This window comes from Periplaneta americana, chromosome 11 (genome assembly GCF_040183065.1).
Source record: "Periplaneta americana isolate PAMFEO1 chromosome 11, P.americana_PAMFEO1_priV1, whole genome shotgun sequence".
In the NCBI taxonomy this organism is placed as follows: Eukaryota; Metazoa; Arthropoda; class Insecta; order Blattodea; family Blattidae; genus Periplaneta; species Periplaneta americana.
The window spans coordinates 132,094,943-132,119,405 of NC_091127.1; the positions used below are offsets into that span (position 1 = coordinate 132,094,943).

General features: G+C 36.2%; 1 protein-coding gene across 2 annotated transcripts in view; it reads right to left on the minus strand.

Moving 5' to 3' along the window:
• Positions 1-24,463, minus strand: part of LOC138709339 (nose resistant to fluoxetine protein 6-like) — a 61,785-nt gene that overhangs the window by 15,384 nt on the left and 21,938 nt on the right. For both annotated transcript variants that reach the window (XR_011334914.1, XM_069840039.1), the window contains exons 8-11: positions 24,280-24,448; positions 16,613-16,806; positions 8,789-8,918; positions 3,691-3,880 (exon numbers count right to left, since the gene is read on the minus strand). Coding sequence is in view for 1 of the 2 variants with exons in the window: in XM_069840039.1 (XP_069696140.1) it covers positions 3,691-3,880; positions 8,789-8,918; positions 16,613-16,806; positions 24,280-24,448 (683 nt within the window). In the remaining variant the exon portion in view is untranslated. The remainder of the gene's footprint in view (positions 1-3,690; positions 3,881-8,788; positions 8,919-16,612; positions 16,807-24,279; positions 24,449-24,463) is intronic.

Genomic DNA, 24,463 nt, shown 5'->3' on the forward strand with positions numbered 1-24,463 from the left:
TTGTAACAATAAATAAAAAAAGAATCACACAAAACGTATACACATACATTGTACACACACATACATATCAATTGTACTGGAGTGCAATGCTTGTAAGATTTCCTGATATTAATAGTCTACGAAGCAGTTGTGATGTTGATGTAATGCATGTTCTGCGGTTTGTCTTGCTCATTCATTCCATTCTATCAAACTGAATGTTTGTAGTGCACGAAAGTTGTTTAAATTTTATATTAACTTGCGATAAGCTGGTATAAAATTGATCGGTCTCGATACCAAAATTAAAGATGTTTCCAGTAAAAAATTAATTATAACCGGTGTAAATATACATGCTTCTTTTCTGAACGAAAAGTTACATTTGTTCGGATCAGATTTCTGCACATTTAAAAGACAAAACTAAAATTCTTTCAATTATTTGTTACCATAATATAGTACTCTCTTGAATTGGCTGAGCATATTGGGAATTATTAATTCAGTAGCTTTTCCAAAATATGCTATGAAATGTTTCATATAAAATTTTGTTTTTCTCGAAAAGGAAACAAATGCGAGCAAAATTGTATTAAAATTTTTTATCTGAAATACTTCAAAGAATAACCCATTGAAACTAGTGACATTACTTACGGTTCACTTTGTATGCATATAATTTCAAATGGTTATTCTTTGAGATATTTCAAACAAAATATTCAATATTGTTCGTTTTTGTTTTCTTTTAGAGAAAAAAAAATATATTTTATGAAACATATATACACAATAGTGGCAAAAAAAACCGGACTGATACTTGTAGCTGATTTCAGAGCCTTGTTCACTCCAGAGCACGATAGACTGGTAACTAAGACTTTCGTGGTTCGAATTCTGCCTGGGAAGGAAACTTTTTATTGTTCCTTATTCAAATTTATTCCCAATACTTTTCGATTGCTGGTAAAACTCATGTTCTGGGACTAATAAGTTAATTAAGTAGTAAAATATCGTTGCAATCGAAAAGTATTGGGAAGAAATTTGAATAAGGAATAGAAAAAGTTTTCTTCCCAGGCAGGAGTCGAACCATGAACGTCTTAGTTACCAGTCTATCGTGCTTTGGAGTGAACAAGGCTTTGAAATCAGCTACAAGGATCATTCCGGTTTTTTTTACCACTGCTGTACACCGTGCCCTGCTTATTGGATTTATATTTAATTTTAATGAGATAACATGAGGATTAAGTTTTATTAATATAATACTCTGTTATAGATTATTTATTGATAAAACGTTATAATAGGCCTACTAAACAGATTATATACAAAGTGTCCCCAGAAAACCACACTGTATATATAAGTGCATTAACTATGTTTGACCACTGAGGAACATGAACCTTTTCCCCTCGCTTGCCGCTTTTTCGTTTAGATTGGATGATTGAATTGACTTATTGACTGGACTGGGTTGATTGGACTGGATTGGAATGGACTGACTGGACCTGACTGACTGACTAATTTGAGTGAGTGAGTGAGTGAGTGAGTGAGTGAGTGAGTGAGTGAGTGAGTGAGTGAGTGAAGTTGCGTTACGTTGGGTTGGGTTGGGTTGAGTTGGATTGATTTGACTGATTGATTGATTGGATCGATTGATTGATTCATTCATTCATTGAATACCTGGAGGCACATTTATTAGAGAATGAAAAGATTTGAAACGAGTGGAAAACCACGAGGCAAGAAGTTGAGTTAACACATTCTCTTTCCATACTAGCCTAGATCATATATACCCAGATTGCTCGGCTTTATAGGCTTTGACGGTAACAACTTTTGTCAGGTTTAGTATGCTGCCACCTAGTTGTTACAAAAGGAGTCACGTCATAACTCCCATTTAAATTGCATTAGCGACTGCACTGCCATCTCGTGTTCGTTTACGGCGGACGGGTGGGATCCTGATGGTTGTTCTCTTCAAAGTGCTACCTATTTTAACATACGAAAGAGCTATCTACTAGGTACCACAAGTGAGTCAGAGCGAACTTTTCATGTCAAAACGTAATAATAATTGTTCTCTTGTAGTTCGAACATAGACGTTTTACGTCAAATAAAATCGACAGATGCAAAGTTGTACTATGCTGCATACCTTTACGTAGAAAGGGATTATTGACGAACAGCGCGCAGAACATGAAGAAAATGGAGGAGTATAGAAACAACAATGCGAAATCAAGAATGCAAGGAGATACAATGGAACAAAGGGAATACATGGAGAAAGAGGGAAACAAACAATAGGAATACAAAGAGCGCAAGTACAACACAAGGATAACAAGGGAAGACAAGAAGAACAAGGGAATGCAAGAACAACCAGGGGAATACAAGAAGAAGAAGAAGAAGAAGAAGAAGAAAGAAGAAGAAGGAGGAGGAGGAAAGAAGGATAAGGAAAACAAGAGACAGACAAGAAGACTAAGATGAATACAAGGAGAAAAGGGTGAGTAAAAAGAGAACAAAGGAATCCATGAAAACAAGAGGAAGACGAGAAGAACAAAATGAATACAAGGAGAACAAGATATGTACAAAGAGAAAAAAGGGAGTACAACGAAAACAAGAGTAAGACAAGGAGAAGAAGGATAAGAATAGGAGAGTAAAGGTAACACAAGGAGAACAAGGAGAATACAATGAGAACAAGGGAAATACAAGGAGAACAAAAAATATAAGAACAGAGGGAATACATGGGGAACAGAGAGAATTCAAGAAGAACAAAGGTGTTGCATTTTTATGTGTTAGTCAATTCTCAAGTTACCTTCTAGTCTACCTAGAGGAGAAATACATAGTTGTATGTCAAAATATATGACGTTAGTAGACCTACAAAGAAATTTAAAAATGCCTTTTTACTTGAACAAACATGAATAATTAGAATAAATCTATAACATGAAGCTGAATGTTTAACTTTCCCACCCAACGAAAATCATGCTAACGATTTTTAAGCTAAAAACTTTCGTATTTGGCAGTGGAAATTATGGTAACCAAGAGAACACTGAAGCCTTCTTTTTCATCTTTAATTGCTGAAATCAGGAATAAATAGGTCGTAACGCTAATGTAAACGTCTTAAATTATACTTTATGTTCTGAAAAATTTCTGAAAGGAACTTTGTCAACATTATTAACAATGTATGGACATGCAGAAAGCCAAAGTCTTGTATACTTACAAATGGCTTTTAAAGAACACGCACGTTCATTGCCGCCCTCACATAAACCCGCCATCGGTCCCTATCCTGTACAAGATTAAGCCAGTCTCTGGGTATTATCATATCCCACCTCCCTCAAATCCATTTTAATATTATCCTTCTATCTACGTCTGGGCCTCCCTTAAGGTCTTTTTCCCTCCGGCCTCCCAATTAACACTATATGCGTGCTACATGCCCTGCCCATCTCATATATCTGGATTTAATGTACCTAATTATCTCAGGTGAAGAATACAATACAGTAAAGTTTCGTAACAAGCTGCTATTATACGGTGATGGGTTGTTAGCCTTTCGCCCAACCCCCAAACAGGACAACCACCACTTATCGGCTATCCACGACTGCTTGCTTATTCAATATGTTCGCAGGTACCGTTCACAACTGGAGGCCGTCTCCTCTATCCGCAACCTGAGGACTCGCCATGCCGCTAAGTCTTATATACAATGAGATATATTTCCCATCCCAAAACTCTTTTAATATTATCATACAATCTAATTCAAACTAATGTAAATTTAATTACCTCCATACCCCGCCCTAGTAGCATATATGGTCCAGGATATGTATGCACTCCACATAATGGGTCCCAGGGCACCATATAGCGCGTTCTCGTGGGGTTCATAACGGTAGTCTGGGAAGGCTCCTCGATAAACTCCAAAGACAGCCAGCAGCGCCAGAAAAATTGCTGCTGTCCAGCCCAGCCACACCTGTGTCTGCAATGAATAGATTCCTTTCAAAGACATCGCTTCAGCAACTACAAAGACAGCACAGTTACCAGGGGCGGCTTATGGGGTAGTGCCAGTGTGCAGTGACACTATCAATGAAAGAAAAAAAATAATATCCTAAAAAGGAGTTGTAATTGTTTATTTCTACACATTTTATTCGTATGTCATCTGAAAGAGCGCGCGCACAGACCGGGGCGCACTCTTGCAGAGTTTCTCCGAACGTTGGACCCAGTTCGGTGTGGCAATGTCTTCGACCATATAACACTGTACAAAAGGCTACTGATTATAGTTTATATGCGTTTCTTATGGCAGACTCTGAGCGGAATTTAATTTGACGCAGTAGTTAATATTCCGCCCGCTAGAGCGCAGTAATGCAGAAATTTCACTAGATGGCAGGGTTGTTGGAGACGTTAGGCGAGGAACCATCAAGCGCACGAAAACGCAAGTTAAAGTTTCGCGCCAAATCTTAATGTAATATTATAAGTAACAATGCAAAACTAAAAAAATGCATACAACTCGGTTTTAATGTGCAAATTATTACCCATTTAACTATATTGAATGCAGAGATAGTCAGTCATGGTTCTTTTTAGAAAGATAAATATTTCTTTTCATATTATGTAACACTATTGGTCAATTTTATGTAATATTTGTTTTATTTCGCGGTAGCTAAATATCACTTCACTGTTGCTAGTACTGATGCTTTTGTTAACAATACATGAGATCTGTGCAGGACATTAACAAGTGAAGGGCTATTAGCAAAAAGGGGGAATGTCCATTTTTATTACTTTTGAGATATTAAGGTTTTAAAGTTTAAATCTTTTATACTTTTTTATAAAATGAGTTTTTATTTTTGAATTTATTTTCAGCTAATACCTTTATCAAATATACATATCTGGAACAGTATATTATAGCCTTGATACACATTCCTTATTAGTTAAATAAAAAATAGAACCCAAACTCACATTTTGTTACGTTAAAAATGGGGAATGTCCGTATATACTGCATTATTGAAGAGTGAATATTGTTTAATTGTTAGAAATCATGTTAACTATATAAACTTAGCATGGAATGAAATTAATTTTCTTATCAATTCTGCAATGCTTGGGAAAAGTGGCATAAGTCAATTTCCACAAGTTTTTTAATTAGTATATTGACAACTTACGGAACATCTGATCTCTTGGGAAAAGAGACATTATTTTGATTGAGTGCAATCTGTGAGTGTGATGCACAATGTAATGCATTAGTCTAAAAACAGTCCAATTCTTGTTCTGGCCACAAGCTGAATCACAAAATATCTCAAGATATCGAACATTTTGATTCATATGGCACATAATGAAGTGATGCAAAAATGAACATACTTCATTTGCACCTTTATTAGCAATGGTTTCGTCATAAGCATAAAAAAATGACTCTTTAGTTGATAGAACGTGAATGTTAAAACTGTAAAATCCAAGCTGTCTGCGATAATATGAATCGTTCGACGTAACATTAGGTAGATTCAAATTTTTTTGATAGTCCATAGCTATTGCCTCCCGTTCCGGACATTTTTCACTGTTTATTCGAGCTGCTCGTTTCCTTGTATAGAAAACATCGGCCTTCAATTTATGGATTCTGTTGGCTGTGGTAAGATCCTGTATTTTCTTCTCAACTAATTTATGTTCATTATCAGACACTGGAACATTAAGTAATTTTTTCTTCAGAGATTCAACTTCTGTTACAAATTCATCACATACACTACAGGTTTCAGTTCTGGGATAACCAAACTTTATGTTAAATTTTTCATTAAATATTGCAATAAACTTCTGATAAGAAACATTCAGATTTGGATACCGCTCTCTGAAGTGATTATGCATCTTAGTGACATTCAAATCCTCTGGAAGATATATGCGTTTGGAATCATGTAAACTATAATGACTCTGTCTCCCTTTATATGACGAAATATGATCACACACAGCTTTCAACGTATCCTCACTTAGACGATTTTTTCTGTTTTTGTGGCTACCTCGGCGATCTTTGGGTGAGACTCCTTCTTTCAATTACCTCTGAATTACTTCTCGCCTCTTCTTGGTAATTCCATGCACCAACACAAAAGCTTTGCTGCATACAGGGACTTCAATCACTGCATCCTCCCTCTTAACCCGTACCTTGTAACCATAAGAATTGTCGTGAAATATAGCATCTTCCTCAGGTTTCCTAGGTCTTCTGTGCTTTATTGAGTTTACTGTAATAAGTCCACTAAGATACGAATTTTGTTCATTGTGTGTTAACTTGTTGAAATTTTTAATAATCTGGTCTCTGTCAACTTTCGATATAACTTGACAGCACTTATATCTTACACATTTACAATCCTCACCAGTCTCATTACTCTGAGCTAGGAGTTTTTTTTTTGACATCAGTTAATCTACCCAGTCTAGGTCGTTTCTTGGCCTGTGTAGATTTTGCCTGGCTTTCCTCACTACTGGAAGACATTTTTCACAAACTTCTACGTTGAAATTTAATAGCTCTGTAATACTGTGTAACTAACTCACATTTAAACATTAAGCCAAACTCCACAGTCATTTAAACGAAACAAAATAATTTGTACATTGTTGAAGCATCTGGAAAGAATAATTAGCTTAATTATAATTACAAGATTGCAACATTTACAACATATCGTATATCAATGGACATTCCCCCTTCTTCAGTATAAACCTTTGGACATTCCCCCTCCTTTTAAAAGAGTAGAAAAACAACAAGACCTGATATATTTGTAACCGTGCACGTTATTCCTTGGAAACGTTAGTGAAACAAAGAACATCGAATAAAGAAACGGATGGTGCTAATATCTCAATTTTTGACAAAAGTGGACATTCCCCCTTATTGCTAATAGCCCTTCAAGTGTTATTCAGGCTGCTGCCTTGGATTCATTGGCCTGTTTAAATAAAGTGCAAACGTGTTCATTTATTATCTCTGCCATTGTTCATTCCGTGTGTTTTTGCCAGTAATTTTACTTGTTATGAAAGTTATGACAATTACGACTGGCATAACAGCAAATTTTGAAATCTGATGGAAAAACTGAAAAATCCTGATGAATGGATTAACATCATTATGCTGTCACATCTACAAGAGGAATAAATAAATAAATACGTGAATGAATGAATGAATGAAAGAATAAACACGTAAGTAAATAAAGAACTAAATAAATAACAAGTGAAAGAAACTAGCCCTGAATACGGATTCCTACATCATTATCATCACAATGCAGAAGACAGTAATACTCTTCATCTGCAGAGTAATATGACTGTTTCTGGGAATGAGTAACTTATGAAGAATCTTTCTCCCACTTGGGCTATTATTCTTTTCGTGCCTAATGGAAGTAAAATGCTGGCAATAAACTCTCACAAACATCATAATGTTAGTAGTAGGCTTAGTAGTGGAAGCAATACTAATAATAATAATAATAATAATAATAATAATAATAATAATAATAATAATAATAATAATAATAATAATAATAATCTATACTAATAATAAATTTGTATCTGAAATTTTTCTGGTAATTTTCGATTTTCCAAAAATAATTGGTGTTAACATATGTAATTAACCACCCTGAAACCGAAAATCGCTTTTTTGAAATTTTTGTTTGTATGTCTGTCTGTCTGTCTGTCTGTCTGTCTGTCTGTATGTTTGTTACCTTTTCACGCGATAATGGCTGAATGGATTTCGATGAAAATTGGAATATTAATTAAGTTCGTTGTAACTTAGATTTTAGACTATATGGCAGTCAAAATACTTTATTTAAAAGGAGGGTTATAAGGGGGCCTCAATTAAATAAATCGAAATATCTCGCTTATTATTGATTTTTGTGAAAAATGTTACATAACAAAAGTTTCTTTAAACATAATTTGCGATAAGTTGTATTCCTTGAAAAATTTTAATAGGACTGATATTTAATGAGATAAATGAGTTTTAAAATTAAAATAACTGTCATCTAAGGCCGTGTAATGAATTAAAATACAAATGACTTCATCTATAAGGGGCCTTGGACAGCAACAATCGAAAGCTATGAAAGATAGCCTACAGAGAATGTTTCTGTGTTTGTACGAAGTAATATTGGGAGCTAAATTAAGCGATTTGTATAATTAATTATTATTTCACCATTGGAAAGTGTAGTTTCTCTACATGGACATAATGCTATATTGTTATTACAGCAACTTCTGATATAATATAATATAATATAATATAATATAATATAATATAATATAATATAATATAATATAATATATAATATAATATAATATAATATAATATAATATAATATAATATAATATAATATAATATAATATAATATAATATGATATGTAATATTATATAACATAATGTAAGTTATTTGAAGGGTTCAGAACCATAGTGGGCCAAGCGCCATTTACTGAATACGTAGAAAACAAGGGTTAAAATTAAGTTATTACCATAATTCAATGGAAACCTATAACAAGTAAAATAAAATATACACATTAAATTTAAATGATGTCAATCTTCATTAAACTATTGTTGCATGTAATAAAAATTAAGAAACATGTTAAAGGAATTGTCATTGCACCAAATGAGTGTCTCTGGACCAAAATGATCGCATTTTAATTATTTGGATGCAATTTAAAATAAGTAACATATTAAACGATTTATCCTTCTATCAAACACGAATGTTCCCTGGATCAAACGTCCTATTTTAATTATGTAATTACTTTATATTTATTTCTAACGGGTGCAGCGGAGCGCACGGGTACAGCTAGTAATAATAATAAACAAATAAACATATATAAATAAATTCAGGCACCTTTGGTACAAATTATTTTTTTTAATTGACTATAATACAAATTGCCAGCAGATGGCTTCCGCCATAATGTATGTTTCGCCTACCTTGCTGAGGACGATTCTTCCGCTGGTGCGGTGCACCACGTAACCGACTACCACCCCCATAAGGTATATGGTGAGGCGATGTGTGGGTAGCACAAACGTCATGTTGCCCGACTCGTACAGCTGTGACAACCTGCAAGGAAAGTTCAGTATCCAAGTTATTAGAGACAAGAAGGAAGTAAGTTCTGTAACGAGGCAACGAGATGATCTGTGGCCAGACTGTGGAGCCGTGTCCTTGAGCGGGGAAGCACAATCGCGGAAGATGTTGCTAATGTTTGAGACGGATAGGACCTATAGCTGCTGAATACAGTGCGTTCGTAGATCCGCCGCCGGACCGTTCCGCGCCAGAGTAGCGCTATAGCCACCGCTGACGCGCCAATCATTTCCAGCAGAGCTACAAACGCAGTGTAGAAGTTCAAAACCTTGGTATTAGGTTCGTTCCAACAACAGGAACCGTCCGTAACCATCGTGAGCATGCGCAGTACAGAAAAAGCGTTCCAAGACAATCCGAACCAGTCCTGAACCGGAAACATGTACTGCAGTCGGGCGTTCCAACAAGCTTTTGACACGGGTTCGGAACGGTCAGAAATAGTCCGTGGATGGAGGCATGTACGGAAGAGTACGTAAAACGCGCATGCGCATAAGCTCACCAACGTCTCCTGAATACTGAAGAAAGACATAATCGACTGTTCACATCAGTGAGGTTAAAGATGAAAAGTGACAGTGCAGACGAATAATAAAACTAGAGATTTAATTTAAATTTTCGCCAAAAAGAAAGTGAATGGAAGCTATTTGGGTATTGAAATAGTTAATTACAATTTCAACATGCATTTTTGTTTAAGAGTATAATAAATAACGTAAATACATTAATAATAAAAAAATAACTATTTTTAGATGAGAGTCCCCCAGTACACGACATTGAATTAACGGAATTCTTGCCTACCATATTTTTTGTCATCTTTTTATAGAAAATGATCGAAATTCTGCAATTAGAATTAGTTGCAAAACGACAATAATAAGCATCCCGTTCTTAGCAAATATGACCACAGTTATAGCATCTCTGGATTTAGTACATAACGATCCGCGATAGCGTTCCAACAGCGTCCAGTCCAATTTCAATCCCATAGCAGATGCTCAAGTAGCGCATGCGCATGAGATGGTACAGGAACCGTACATGAACTGATCCATGAACCGCTTGTTGGAACGAACCTATTGTATTTCACGAACTTTCTCGCCCATAACTCGACTTTTGATTCACCTTAGAAACAAACGGTTTTCATCTGGAAATTGTAGCATTGTACCCAGCCTTATTCAGGATCCTTCGAACAGTACTAACATGTAATATCCACAGCAGAAACCACTGGAGTTTTCTTTGTTTGATTCAATATTTTCCTCTGTTCCCTTGGGCTTAGCTTCGATGGCTTCCAGTTCTAGATCGATTCTGCACCGTCTTAAACTTCTTGTATCGATTAACAAAGTGGAACACTGTTGTTCGACTTCTTTGTACTGATTCTCCGATCTCTGCATAAGTTTCGCCTTGTTTGAATAGATTTACTACCATATTTCTAATTTCAGAGCTGGTCTCCATTCCTTTACGTCCCATATTCACTGTAATCGTTACTGATCGAGTAATGACGAAGCACACTTTGTCTCTATGAAGAGAAAAATACGTACTGAACAAATCGACACTTACTTGCTTAAGCTTATAAATTGAATTAATCTACTTTATATGAATTGTACAATTTGTATAGCTTAACGAAAATGTTTGTAAATTGAATATTTTTTTTTTAATATGATTGTATATTTTTGTATAGTTTGGCTGATGAATTGTATATGCTTTTAAAATGAATAGTAGTCTGTATAGCTCTACTGATGAATTGCATATGCTGTAAATTGAATAGTAGTCTGTACACCTCAATTGATGAATTGTATATGCTGTAAATTGTATAGTAGTCTGTATAGCTCAACTGATGAATTGTTTAAGATTATAAATTGAATTAATCTACTTGATATTAATTGTACAAATTTGTATAGTTTAATGAAAGTATTCTTGTAAATTGAATTAATCTGCTTACTTTGTATTGTATATGTTTGTATAGTTTTGACTGATGAATTGTATATGCTTTAAATTGAATAGTAATCTGTATAGCTCTATTGATGAATTGTTTGTGTTTTTAATTTGAAGTAATTTGCATGATATGTATTATCAATGTCTGTATATAACAACTGATTGAATTGAATAATTTCGAGGGAAAAATTGTTCCGGAGCCGGGTATCGAACCCGGGACCTTTGGTTTAACGTACCAACGCTCTACCACTGAGCTACCCGGGAACTCTAACCAACACCGATCCAATTTTTCCCTCTATATCCACAGACCTCAAAGTGGGCTGACAACCGTCAAGCAACCAACTTCGAGTGCACACTAACTCCGTGTGACTTAAATTGTGGTTTTCTGTTAACGAACAGTGACGTGTATTATGCAAATCAAGATTTCAGGTATAACTCCCTGTAAGTTGATTTGAATAATTTCGATCAAATTTCGATTATTCAAATCAACTTTTCAGGGAGTTATACCTGAAATCTTGATTTGCATAATACACGTCACTGTTCGTTAACAGAAAACCACAATTTAAGTCACACGGAGTTAGTGTGCACTCGAAGTTGGTTGCTTGACGGTTGTCAGCCCACTTTGAGGTCTGTGGATATAGAGGGAAAAATTGGATCGGTGTCGGTTAGAGTTCCCGGGTAGCTCAGTGGTAGAGCGTTGGTACGTTAAACCAAAGGTCCCGGGTTCGATACCCGGCTCCGGAACAATTTTTCCCTCGAAATTATACAAATCAACTTTACAGGGAGTTATACCTGAAATCTTGATTTGAACTGATTGAATTGTTTATGCCTTAAGTTCAATTAACTTACTTGTTTTGTATTATACATATAGCTCAACTGATGAATGGTCGTTTGCGTTTGTAAATTTAATAATCTGATTGGCTATGTATTGTATATTTTTAATATAGCCATCGATGTATCTTAGTCGGCAGATTCGCTGGGCTGCTAATCCGGAGCTGCGCTCGGGCTTGGGTTGGATCCCCCTTTGGTCCCATCGAATGGTTTCTTCCGAGGTTTTCCCCATCCGTGGGACTGAAGCCGGATGGTCTATGGCGAGTCCTCGGCTTCACTTCATTTCACCCCTTTGGTCTGATTACCTGGTTGGGTTTTTTTCCGAGGTTTTCCCCAAGCAAAAGGCAAATGCCGCGTAATCCTTTGGCGAATCCTTGGGCCTCACCTCATCTTACTACGTCTCGTCAAAATATTGTAAAAAGTTGTAGACAATTACAAAATTGTAAAACTGTAAAAATTCCAAAAAAAATTGTAAAAATTTGTAAAACTTGTAATTGTAATATTGTAAAATTTTGACTTGTTCCACATCTTAAAGCTTCATCGCTCATGTAAGATCTATGGAATATAATAAATGAAATGAAATGAAAAATATTACCAAGCACTTTGTGTATTAGTTTAAGGGGTTTGTTTACTAACTCAAGTGTGTGTTCCAATACTTTTGTCCTATCAGAAAGCAATCGTCTGAAAAGGATAATACTTTTCTGTCCTATAGGAAGGGAGTTACAGAATATCCTTTTAGATTAATGTAGCCTACACCTCATATTGACGCAAACAAATACCTCTCAATCTTTAGTAAATATAAGCATAACTCAATGTCAAAATTCTCTGTTCCAATACATATGTCTGCGGCTGTACTTATCTACATACTCTTTTTTTTAGTTCTATTCCAACTACTTTTCGGAGCCAAGATTGACCGAGGTGAAAATTACAACATTTCAGAGTTGAATCAGGAAAGCAATTGTTAATAGTTCTGTGCGCTGCAATTTCAAAATATAAAATTACTGTTGACTGATTAAAACGCCCGTTGCATACGTGAAAATTTGTGTCCACATGGTTACGTAACATGTAACACTTTTCTCTGAAGTAAACAACTTGGATATAACGTACCTCAGACAATACATGAATCATATAAAGTTGCTTGAAATGTTTCACACACGTATAAAACGTCCCATCTGCTAAAACAATCGAATTGTTTGAACATAAATACAGCAAATTACTTTTAAATGTAAAAAGGTAGATACTTGAATCGAAGTCTACATGAAAAAATTGTTCGCCTTCATTTGTTTGTATTGATGCATTATGTAACAACTCTAAGGCCTATTGCGCTGATAGCGGAGCTATTGGTATGTACTTTTTTCTAGCTCTGTAGACTGCTAAACGAATGTTCTTCAAGTTATCTGTTTGTAGAGACGAAATACTAGTATTAGCACCATTTGACAATGATTGACAAACAATTTTATTTGGTGGCTATGTGCATTCACCACATGCTTTTTACGAGTTATATACACTTCCATATCTCTGTCATCTAACGACAAATGTACTGTATATTTTTCGCCCACTTCACGTAAGATTTCAATCCCTCACAATTTGTTCCGATCTTTGCCTTATTCACCGCACATCTCCACTATTTAAGTCCTGTCTGCAAGTCTCGTTGAAATTTGTATTTAAAGTTACTGAAGAATATACATTCCGCACCACGATTAGTAACAGAGCTTATGAAGTCCATATGGGTACATAATTGTCCTGGCACACCGCGCCGTAATGGATTACTAATGTTACTATCTGAAAATTTGCTCATGCAGGCAGACCTCCTATTAATGCTCCTTCATATTACGTAGGGGAGAGCTGGCAAAAACAAGATGGCACGGCAAAACAGGATACTACATTTATTTCGTGGGAATATGCTGCCACTTTTCAAATGAGGCATGTACTGCCTTCCTATACGCAAGCTCGTCACTGGGCAGTCAATTTATGAGCATTTCTTCGTGAGAGTGTGAGTGTGTGAGAGAGAGAGAGAGAGAGAGAGAGAGAGAGTGTGTGTGTGTGTGTCTGTGTGTGTCTGTGTGTGTGTCCGTGTGTGTCTGTGTCTGTGTGTGTCTGTGTGCCTTTCTGTGTGTGTGTCTGTGTCTGTGTCTGTCTGTGTGTCTGTGTCTCTGTGTGTCTGTGTCTGTGTGTTTTTTTGTGTGGATCAGAATTTAGAAAACGCCATGTTTCCTAAGATAATTCCTTCATTTTAAGATATTCATAACGAGGCATTGAAATTCAACAGCCAATGGGTAAGTATTTCAAATAACTCTATAGTTATTTGTCTTCAATTCTAGTTCAGTTGAATTCGATAACTTTCTTCATATCTATCGATGCTTCATATTTAAAATCTCAATGCGTGATCTGACAAAACGAGATAAGCTACCATAATCTACCAAGCGATTGGACAAAACGGGATAATTTCTTGTTATTATAAAAAGGTCCCCAAGCTCGGTATAAGGTAGCACCAAAAAATAATGATAGAAGACTAGGCAAGGCAGCAATATTGACCTCTTCACCTTACAAGAATGAGCTTGCAGTAGCTTTGGAAGCAAGGCAGCAAAAATGGTAAAAAAAATTAAACTTTAAGAAATTGGCAGTAGGCCTAATTAAATGTGGAAAACAAAGAGTCGAAAAGCAATTCAAGAAAAGTTAGGACCACTGATACCTTAAGCAGCTCTGAGGAAGTGGAAAACGAGGACAAAGATGAGGCATGTATTTATTGCAACGACTTCTATTCACATTCAAAATCGGAAGAGTGGTCGATCCAGTGCCCAATCCAAGAGTGCACTCGCGAGGAGTGTAGTGGCATGTATCCAGAAGATTGTGATGAATTCATATGCGATTTTTGTAAATGAAGAGTTCTCAATTTCAATAATTATAATATTTATAATAATCAATAGCAATATAATGCACAAATTGACATAGAAATAATTTGTTTTGATCATACTCATGTTTGTTTGCAATTTGTGTTACTTATTAATTAATATTACAACAATTTCAATTGATGTACATAACTCTCTCGTTTTATCTAACCAGTTTGGCAAAACGGGACACTTGCACAATTTTCAATAAACATTATTTGCCTCTTAAGCATTGCGGTACAGAGCAAATTTCCAAATCACTTATTAAAATATATTCCTTAAGAGACTCAAAAACAATTTATTGCTTCTTATTCTTCTCATTGACCTGGAAGATTTTAGCTATTCCGCGCTAAGTATCTTGTTTTGGCCAACTCTCCCATACTGGTTTATTTTACGATGCTTTATCAACTGCGATGAGTAGGGTTGCCAACTCTCCCGGTTTCCCGGTACCTACACTATATGGCCCTAATTTTAACAGTCTCTTCCTCTAGTATTTCTCTTTCTTCGAAAAATGTTTTTTCTTATTTTTGTACAATGTAAAAATCTTTATTTCAAACAACCATTTCTTGTGAATGAATATGCATTTTAATGTTCCAGAGATGCATTGAAATGAGCAGTTCCTGAGAAGGTAATGCTTGCCAGAAATGGGTTTCAGTGCTCATGAGTTTAAATTCAAACAATTTTAGTTACAAATTTGGAAAAACGAGTGAGTTTTGTTCTGAGCTTATCAGATAATAATGCCAATACAGATATTGTTTTCTCTAATGAAGTAGTTAAGTGGCCACATAGTCGAAACAAGAGCGCAACATATAGCCTATAATAAAAATCAGATCTGCAAATTGCAGTCAACTTCAACAATAAAAGCTATTACTCGACGCAAAATCTGTCTCAAAATAATCTCCATTTAAGTCTAATTACCAAAGTTACCGGAACAAACAACTAGCACTAGATCCTGTTTGATGATGATTACCAAAATGTAAAGTCATTTTTAATAACTGAACTGAACAATTTGTAAATTTTCTATGTGATATTTTGTCAATTACTTTGTCTCCCGTATTTTCTTTAAAAAGTTGACAAAACTATGCAATGGTTATCTAGCGTCTGAGTTAAATGAAGGTGATAATGCCAGCGAAATGAGTCCAGGGTCCAAAGTTCAAAGTTATCCAGCATTTGCTCTTAATGGGTTGAGGGAAAACCCCGCAGAAAAACTCAAAGAATTAACTTGTCCCAACTGGATTTCAACCCGCGCCCGCTCGTTTCACAGTGAGACATGCTAACCGTTACTCCACAACGGTAAACATCATAGCGTCTACTAAAAGGAATCTGGGCAACTTCATTTATCATTGATGGCAATAAATAAGAGACGTTTGTGTAATTTAATGATCCTCAATTTTTACTATTTTGTTCCTGACGTCTTTGCAATGTATTGAGTTGAACTACTAGTACGTTTCTATTTTTCTTAGTAATTTACGTCTAGCCTTCTTTCATTTTCTCGTAGTTTTTCTGCCTTTTTTATCGCTACCATATAGTACTTTTGCTACAAATTATATCTGATTTGCCGTAGCTTAATCCGTTTTCTCCGCACACTTCTACCAGAGACACGCTCCACTATTGCTTTTTAAACTTATCTCGAACACTAGCACAAATTTTTGGTATTATTAAGTGAATTATAAATCTTTGAGCTCGACGTTAGGTATCTCACTCTATCACCCCCCTCTTCCTGAAAACATGTTGCACGTTTTTTTTTTCTTAACAGCTGCTTGGTGAGCCCCCGACGTAGCTCAGGCGTTAGCGCGTTTGTCTGCTGATACGGAGTTGCGCTCGGACGCGGGTTCGATTCCTGCTTGGGCTGATTACCTGGTTGGGTTTTTCTGAAGTTATCTCCATCAGTAAGGCGAATATCAGGTAATCTATGGCGAATCCTCGGCCTCATCTCCCTAAATACCATCTCGCTATCACCAAATCCCATCGACGCTAAATAACTTAGAAGTTGATACAGCGTCGTTAAATAACAAAGAAACAGCTGCTTGGTATACATACGACACGCCACTGTACAGAATAGTCGTCAATCGCTTGCTGTAAATGACGTAATAGCGCAGCAAAGTGGATGCGGCAGCAGCGGCAGCTATCACGACCATTCCCAACCGGCGAGACCTCCACAATAGGTAGATGAACACGGGGGACACGATGAAAAGCTGCATCTCCATCGCCAACTGGTGCGTGTGTGGTAAGCACTGCAACAATGGAATGAATACAATCTTCTCTCCTTCATCTAAAAACATTTCTAAGTCTCGAAACATAAAAATTGTTACACAGTTTCTCTTTATACGCTTTACACATTACACATTTCAGTTTCTACGAGCATATATCACATTACGAATAATATTATTGTGCTTTTTTAAATTTTATTTAAAATATATTACTTACTCACTTACTCGCTTACTTGCTTGCTTTTTTTGCTTGCTTGCTTATGGCTTTTTATGGAACCCGCAGGTTCATTGCCGCCCTCACATAAGCCCGCCATAGGTCCCTATCCTGAGCAAGATTAATCCAGTCCCTAGCATCATATCCCACCTCTCTCGAATCCATTTTAATAGTATCCTCCCAACTACGTCTCGGCATCTCCAAAGGTTTTATTCCTTCCGGCTTTCCAACTAACACTCTATATGCATTTATAGATTCGCCCATACGTGCTACATGCCCTGCCCATCTCAAACGTCTGGATTTAATGTTCCTAATTATGTCAGGTGAAGAATACAATGCGTGCAGTTCTGTTGTGTAACTTTTCCTATTCTCCTGTAACTTCATCCCTTTTAGCCCCAAATATTTTCCTAAGAACCTTATTCTCAAACACTCTTAATCTCTGTTCCTCTCTCAAAGTGAGAGTCCAAATTTCACAACCATACCGAACAACCGGTAATATAACTGTTTTATAAATTCTAACTTTCAGACTTTTTGACAGGACACTAGATGACAAAAGCTTCTCAACCGAATAATAACACGCATTTCCCATATTTATTCTGTGTTTAATTTCCTCCCGAGTGTAATTTATATTTGTTACTTTTGCTCCAAAATATTTGAATTTTTCCACCTCTTCGAAGAATAAATCTCCAATCATTATAGTTCCATTTCGTACAATATTCATAAAGATATACATAATTGAATTCATTTTTTACAAACCGAAATTAGTTCATTTATTAATTGCATTGTTTTAGTATACGTATTATAATTAATTTTGTAGAAGTTCCCATGATGTAGGTCTTAGCACAGTGGTGAATATTCAAGCCCGTACGAGCTAACGATCGTGATGGGCAGATTACTCTGCGCGCAGGTTACTTCTCTTCTATTAGAACGCAACGAAAGGGGAGAGCAGCGCAAAGGTTGTCCATTCATAGGTTAAGGAGAGCAGCTATGTATAGAACGAACAGGAGAAGTACTGTTCTTAATAAGTGGAAAACATTGCATTATTAAGAAAAGGAGTATTCAGAGACGCTGAGTGGAAATGATTTAACTCATAAGTAGAGCTCTTTTGTCTTCCGCATTCTAGGAAATTTTCCTTCATAGCTGAAGCTAGAATTAATTGACCACTAAAACTGAAATGTACGTATAATGAGAAGGATTTCCTTAGCTTTCACAAATTCCTTAAACTATAAACTTTGTTCGAAGATTCGTAAATTAGCAGCGCAAATAAGCTTGTTATGATTTTCAGTAACACATAGGCTACTGTACCGTTAGATTTTCATGAAACTAACAAACCCAACATTGCGTAGATTTTCATAAACCTAACAAGGCAACATTACGCGCTAAGCTATTCGATAATGATAAGCGTACTATGTTTGGATTTGACTCTTTAAATAACTTTTACGAGACCTACGGGGGAATTCGAAGAAGTGTTTCGGATGAAATATCTTAAAAGGTTCATTTCGCATTGTAGTATTGTTATAATAATGACAAGGATGTAATACTCGAGAAGTTTCGAAAGTTTTATACATACACGCAGTTACTGTTAAGTCATTTCGTATTGTAATGTTCAAGTAACGTTTTGTTGGTTATTCAAAATCATACATTATATAACAACTTCTGTCGTGAAATAATTTTATTGCATTTATCAAAAATATGTCAACAAAAGTACAAAGAGTTAGTTCATATCCACTTTATAATGATCAGAGACCGAAAGTTTAGGCATTATGAATCATTAAAATAGGCAGGGAAAAAGGTATCATACATAGCTAAAATAGGCAGGCAAAAAGGCATTATAAATAGCTGAAATATGCAATAAAAGGTAATTACAAAAACCTTCCACTAGACTCACAACCTTGCACTTTCCACAAAGGATTTCGACAGCAAGAAAAGCTTTACATAAGTTGAGATTTTCGACTCGAAGTTGCAATTACTGTTGGAAGCAAACAAATCTTCTTCCCAGTAGCTTTGAAAAGTGCAATTTTTGTGTTTGGTTGTACTGATATGTTGCGATATGAAATATTTAGCTAGCTACAATAACGTCGCAATGAAAACTGAAAGAAAAATAACCGTTAAAAATAACGTTAGACCCGCACTCATTGTTGCCTTGTACACATTTTTGCACGGCAGCACTCATTGTTTCAAAGAGAATATGAACTGACTGAAAAACAATAATATACGTTTGATGAAGTCACTTTCATTGTAGCGGCTATATAAATAAATTAAAATATACCTGTAGGCAGTTTTTTTTATAATAAACTAATAAATAATGGATAAATAATGAAATGAAGGCAAAAAAGCATTTGTTTTGTAAATTAGGAATTTATATTATAAAAGGCAGTAAAGGGCAACATAAAACTGTGACGTTTAAATCACAAAGGTATAATTCGTACAGATTTACTTTCAAAATGAAGACAGATTTAACATATCTAAAAAGGCATTCTGCCAAAGCTCCGGTCTCTGATAATGATCATTTTGTTCACCTCTTCTTTTCGTCACTGCTATCTGTACAGCACTACTGCAGCCAGGTAGCACGCGAATGAATCGAAGGTTGTTCACGCGCTATTTCTTATAACATCCCTACCATACCATTTTCATTTGTAACAATATTTTGTTTTTACAAAGACCAATATATAAAACTTACAGCTATGTATTTTCTTTGCAAGTGTCTTATAATAAATGCTCAAAATATCCTCCTTTAGTATGAACGCGTGCATCAACTCATCGTCGCAGTGACCCCCGGATGCGATGATATATCGGAGAATCTCGAATTGTCTCGCAGTCTTCCACATTTTGATCACGAAGACTCTTTCCACACAGTTCACTAGCTCTGCATACACAAACGACTTTAAATGCCCATACAAACAGAGCACAGCAAATTTAGTTCGGGAGCGTGAAGGCCAATGACTGGGTTCACCTCTACCAATCCAGCAGTCGCAGAACTTTCAACTGACAAACACACGAACATAGACATTGAAATGAGTAGTAGCTCCATTACGCATGAAGTACATGTCTCGTCGCATCGTTAATGGGCCATTTTCTAACAAAACAGGCAAGTCGTCCTCTAAGAACGCTTCCATTCGTCAGTCGAGGTTGTAGAAAAACAGTTATAACAAGAAAACAAAGAGTTTCGCGACCTATGTTCATGTAACATGTTTTCATCCTCTAGATGTGAGTAATGTTTCCTCAAAATTGTGACGTATATTTTAGTTACACCACGTATATTTTGATACTTGGAATCAAAGAGATCAAGAAGAAACATATCAAGTTAAATTTTATATCATATGGAGCTCTTTATTGTTTCTGTAAGTGCTATTCAATTAATTTATGTAGATATTCCTTTCCATAATGAGAAAGTAAAAATATATGTCCTCAATCCATAAAAAAGTACAGCTACTTGTTCTGAACATTACTAAATCGTATGAAATTCCATGGTTTAATATATCGCCGAAATATTCTCTTGCCCATTAGCTTTTGGAAGACTACAATTCAACCTTATTGATTTCTAGCATAAATCGCTGATTTTTTATTCTGTTCTTATTAATGTGTCTCTTGCAGAATTACATTTTCCTTCTTTCTTCCAGCAGAAGTTACTGACTGAGTTCTAATTTGCACCCTCTTCAAAGGCTTCTACAGATACTGTCTCATAAGTAATATTGGTTTTTGGAGCAAAATTTTAGGAGTATTTTGCAACAAGAAACTGATCTAATCTTCAAACTAAAGATCATTAGATTCTATGGGTTTGAGCCACCTTTCAACGAGGTGTGTTGTTTTGCGATAGTACCAGCTTCTGGTTTTTATAGGAATAATTCGATGATACACATTTCAACGTATTTCAAGTGTTGAAAATTTCTTCCACGCAAGATATGGACCAGGATTCAAATAGATGGCAATCTGAAGGCGCAAAACCAGGACCATATGGCGGGTGTGGTAACAGTTCAATTTTTCCGAATTTCTTAATTGTTTCCATAGTCGTTCGTGAAATATGGAGTCTCACATTTTCCTGTTACAAAATAATTCTATTTTGATTAAATACGAGTCGGACAATAAAGTAAGACACTGATTTTTTTCCATCTGAAGAGGCAATCCCGCAGCCTCCTATCAGAGATATGTGGCCTTGTTCCTCCCTACATCCAAATTTCAACTGGCACCACCCTGCAAGTAGTAAGTGTGGAATAACTGCTTGATTAGTAGAGTTGTGTGTTTACTCCTCGTCAATACCATGAAATCACATTATATCGCGCATCGGTATGCCATCTTCTTTTGTGTGGAACTCGGTGAAAATGCCACGATAATTTATGGAAAGCTTAAGCAGACTTTTGGAAATGAAGTGATGTCAAGATGGCATAAAATGTTTGCCGAGAGCAGAAGCAACATTGAAGATGAACAGCAACTGCACTGACAGATGACAAAATTGCCGGGATAGTGAAGTGTAGAAACTGATAGGCGATTAACAGCCAAAATGATAGCACAACAATTGAACATAAATCGGGCAACTGTTCACCTCGCCTAACTGACGGCCCGGGCATAATAAAAATTTGTGCAAAAATGGTTCCAGAAACTTTCACCGGACAACAGAAAAATAAACGGAGAATGTGGCTGCTGAACTTTTTCAACACTGCAGCAATCTCCACCTGCCCTTGCTCCACATGACTTCTTATTTCCAAAAGGAAATCAGTCGTAAAAGGATCTTTTTCACACAACAGAAGACGTCTAAAAGCCCGTAACCGAGGCATTAAACAGTCTCAAAACATAAGTTTCACAGTTCCGATCAGCAGTGGCAGCAACGTTGGAATAAATTAAGGTGATCACATTGTATTTGTTTAAAATGTAAGTAAATGTGTTTTTTTAACCTGTCTCATTACTTTATTGTCCGAACTCGTAATCCCAGGTATCTCTCACACAAAATTTCATGAACTCATTTCAGCTGTTGACAATAATGATCCGCATCGACTGCATATCTGTACAAACCCCCAGTGAATCACATCTTCAAAATTCCACCAGACACACAACATTACTTTGGGGCCGAACCGATTTTCTTTAACGACGACTTTGATGGGCTGACGAAACTCGAGCCACTGTTTTGAGGTGTTAGGGTTGAGGTGATATGCACATTTTTCATCACATGAGACAATATTCTCCTGATAAATCTCTCAACCAAGTGAATAGCGTTGAGACTGTTCAGTTGTCAATTCATGAGGAACAGATAGACAACATCTGTTTCATTTTCTAAGCGTCTTATTGTGGCGTTGCATTGCGTGTTTCGAAGCACCATGCTCTTCTAACAATCTACGAGTACTTTTTGTGAATTTTCTTTCAAACCTTTGAGTGTATTCTCAATATTTCATATCTTAGACCTTCCAAGACGTTGTAAATATTTAATGCTGTAATCATCGTTGTGCTATATGCTAACTACAAATTCACATTTTTTGGAGCAGCGGTAGCAGCATATGATTATTTTTTCCAGTAGTGCATTAGAAGGACTCTAATCTCCAACTTCATCATCTCCATTTTTATATTGTTTGTATTGATGACTTACGATTGTCACATGCTCACAATGCTCTGTAATAACCATAGCGTCATGAGAATTGCATTCTCCAAGTACATAAAATCATTAAAATCTTACAAAATACAAAACTTAAAATAGCGACATTAATCTTCATGAATCTTCTACTCTTCTGGTATAAATCATTGATTGTTACTTCTAATGCGTTACCGTAATAGTATAATTACCTTAGATGACCTCCATTTCCCTACATTTTTTCAAAGCAAAACAATTATATTACTGTTGCTTATAATTCTTATGTTTTTAGAGGATGACACCATACATTTCGTAATGGGCCATTTTTTAACAGAAGAGGCAAGTCGTCCTTCAAGAACGCTTTGTAATTTCATCGAGATTGTAGAAAATGAGAAAGAGTTTTCGGGCCTAAGTTCATATATGTTTTCATCCCCTACATGTGAGTAATGTTTTCTCAAAATGTTGATATTTTAGTTACACCCTGAATATTCTGTTAAGTTACTTGGGATCTAAGTGATCAGGAAGAAACATAACATGTTTTATGTCAATTAAACGCCTTTTTCTGTTTCTATAAATGCTATTCATTTCATATTTAGATATCTTTATCTATATTGAAAGAATAAAAATAGATGTCCTCAATTCATTAAGATGGATATTACGTCATTCATTTCTGAAATTATTTCTCGTATCGGTGTTCACATAGAGATTAAAGTGCAAATTAACTTATGCTCTCAGTTTATCTCTGTGTGTTCATCATACTGTGACACCGTGCTGGAAAGTTCTCGCTGCCTCTGGAGTCGAGCGCGCGTCCGGCAGAAGGGAGGGCGCGCGGGAAGGAAGCCGGCGGAGATGGGAGACGCAAGTTGACGGGCACTGGGCAGCGGCAGACAGGGCTAAGGAAATCGAATGCGACGGAAGTAACGAAACGTCTGGAGACCGATTGTTGTAGAAACTTCGGGAAACTGTACATTCGAGAAGTGTTATGTAACAAATAAAAGCGGGCAGCCTTCGAGTCGGTCAAGTTCAGTTTCAGTTGAGCCAGTGTAGTTAGATAGTCTACTGCGAGAAAGCTAGACGTATGCAGTGGAAGTCTTGGGTTCGAAGTACAGTGAATTTATGTGAGTACTGTGGCAGCGTCCAGGCGAGGGTAACGCGTCCGGAAGTCTTGGGTTCGAAATACAGTGAACTGACTCTGGACATCTTGGGTTCGAAGTGCAGTGGACTGTTATCTGGAAGTCTTGGGTTCGACGTATCGTTAACTTGAGTGAGTGAGCTAGAAGAACTAGCCAAGGCGAACGAACTCTGAACTGAGAACTGACAGTTTTGTTTTGTAAATAGTGCTTTGTGAACATTAGTTGAAATTAGGAGTACATTGTTGTTCTTCTCAACAATAAACGTGAATAGTCATTGTCGTTTTGTGCAGTGCAATAACGACTACTGTGTTGAAGTGTTGAGTGGAATACCCATTGTTGACGGGTGTCATTAAAGATAGAAGTTAAAAAAATACATTGTAGTTATTATTGAATGAATAAAAGTTACAATGCAGTACTTCAACATGGTCCCTGGCCCTGTGTGGAATATATGGTAAATAAAACGACATTGGCATTGGTTTCGCCCAAAGACTTCTGTGTGGTATAGCCGTAATTTTATTATACCGTTACCATCTCCACATCGATCGTCTATTCTCATTACTTTATTCTATAAGAATGTATGAATACCAACATACCATGTTCTCGATACCAAGATAGTTGTGTATGTAGAGAAAATTCTTCCACATGCTGTTCTGACAGAGATCCACGTGGTGTTTTATCACCTGGTTCCATAGAGGACCCGACCCCAGGTGACTTATAATGTACGTGCAGAACAAAACGATGGCCAGATGGTTTGGAGTTATCCTGAAACAAGATCAG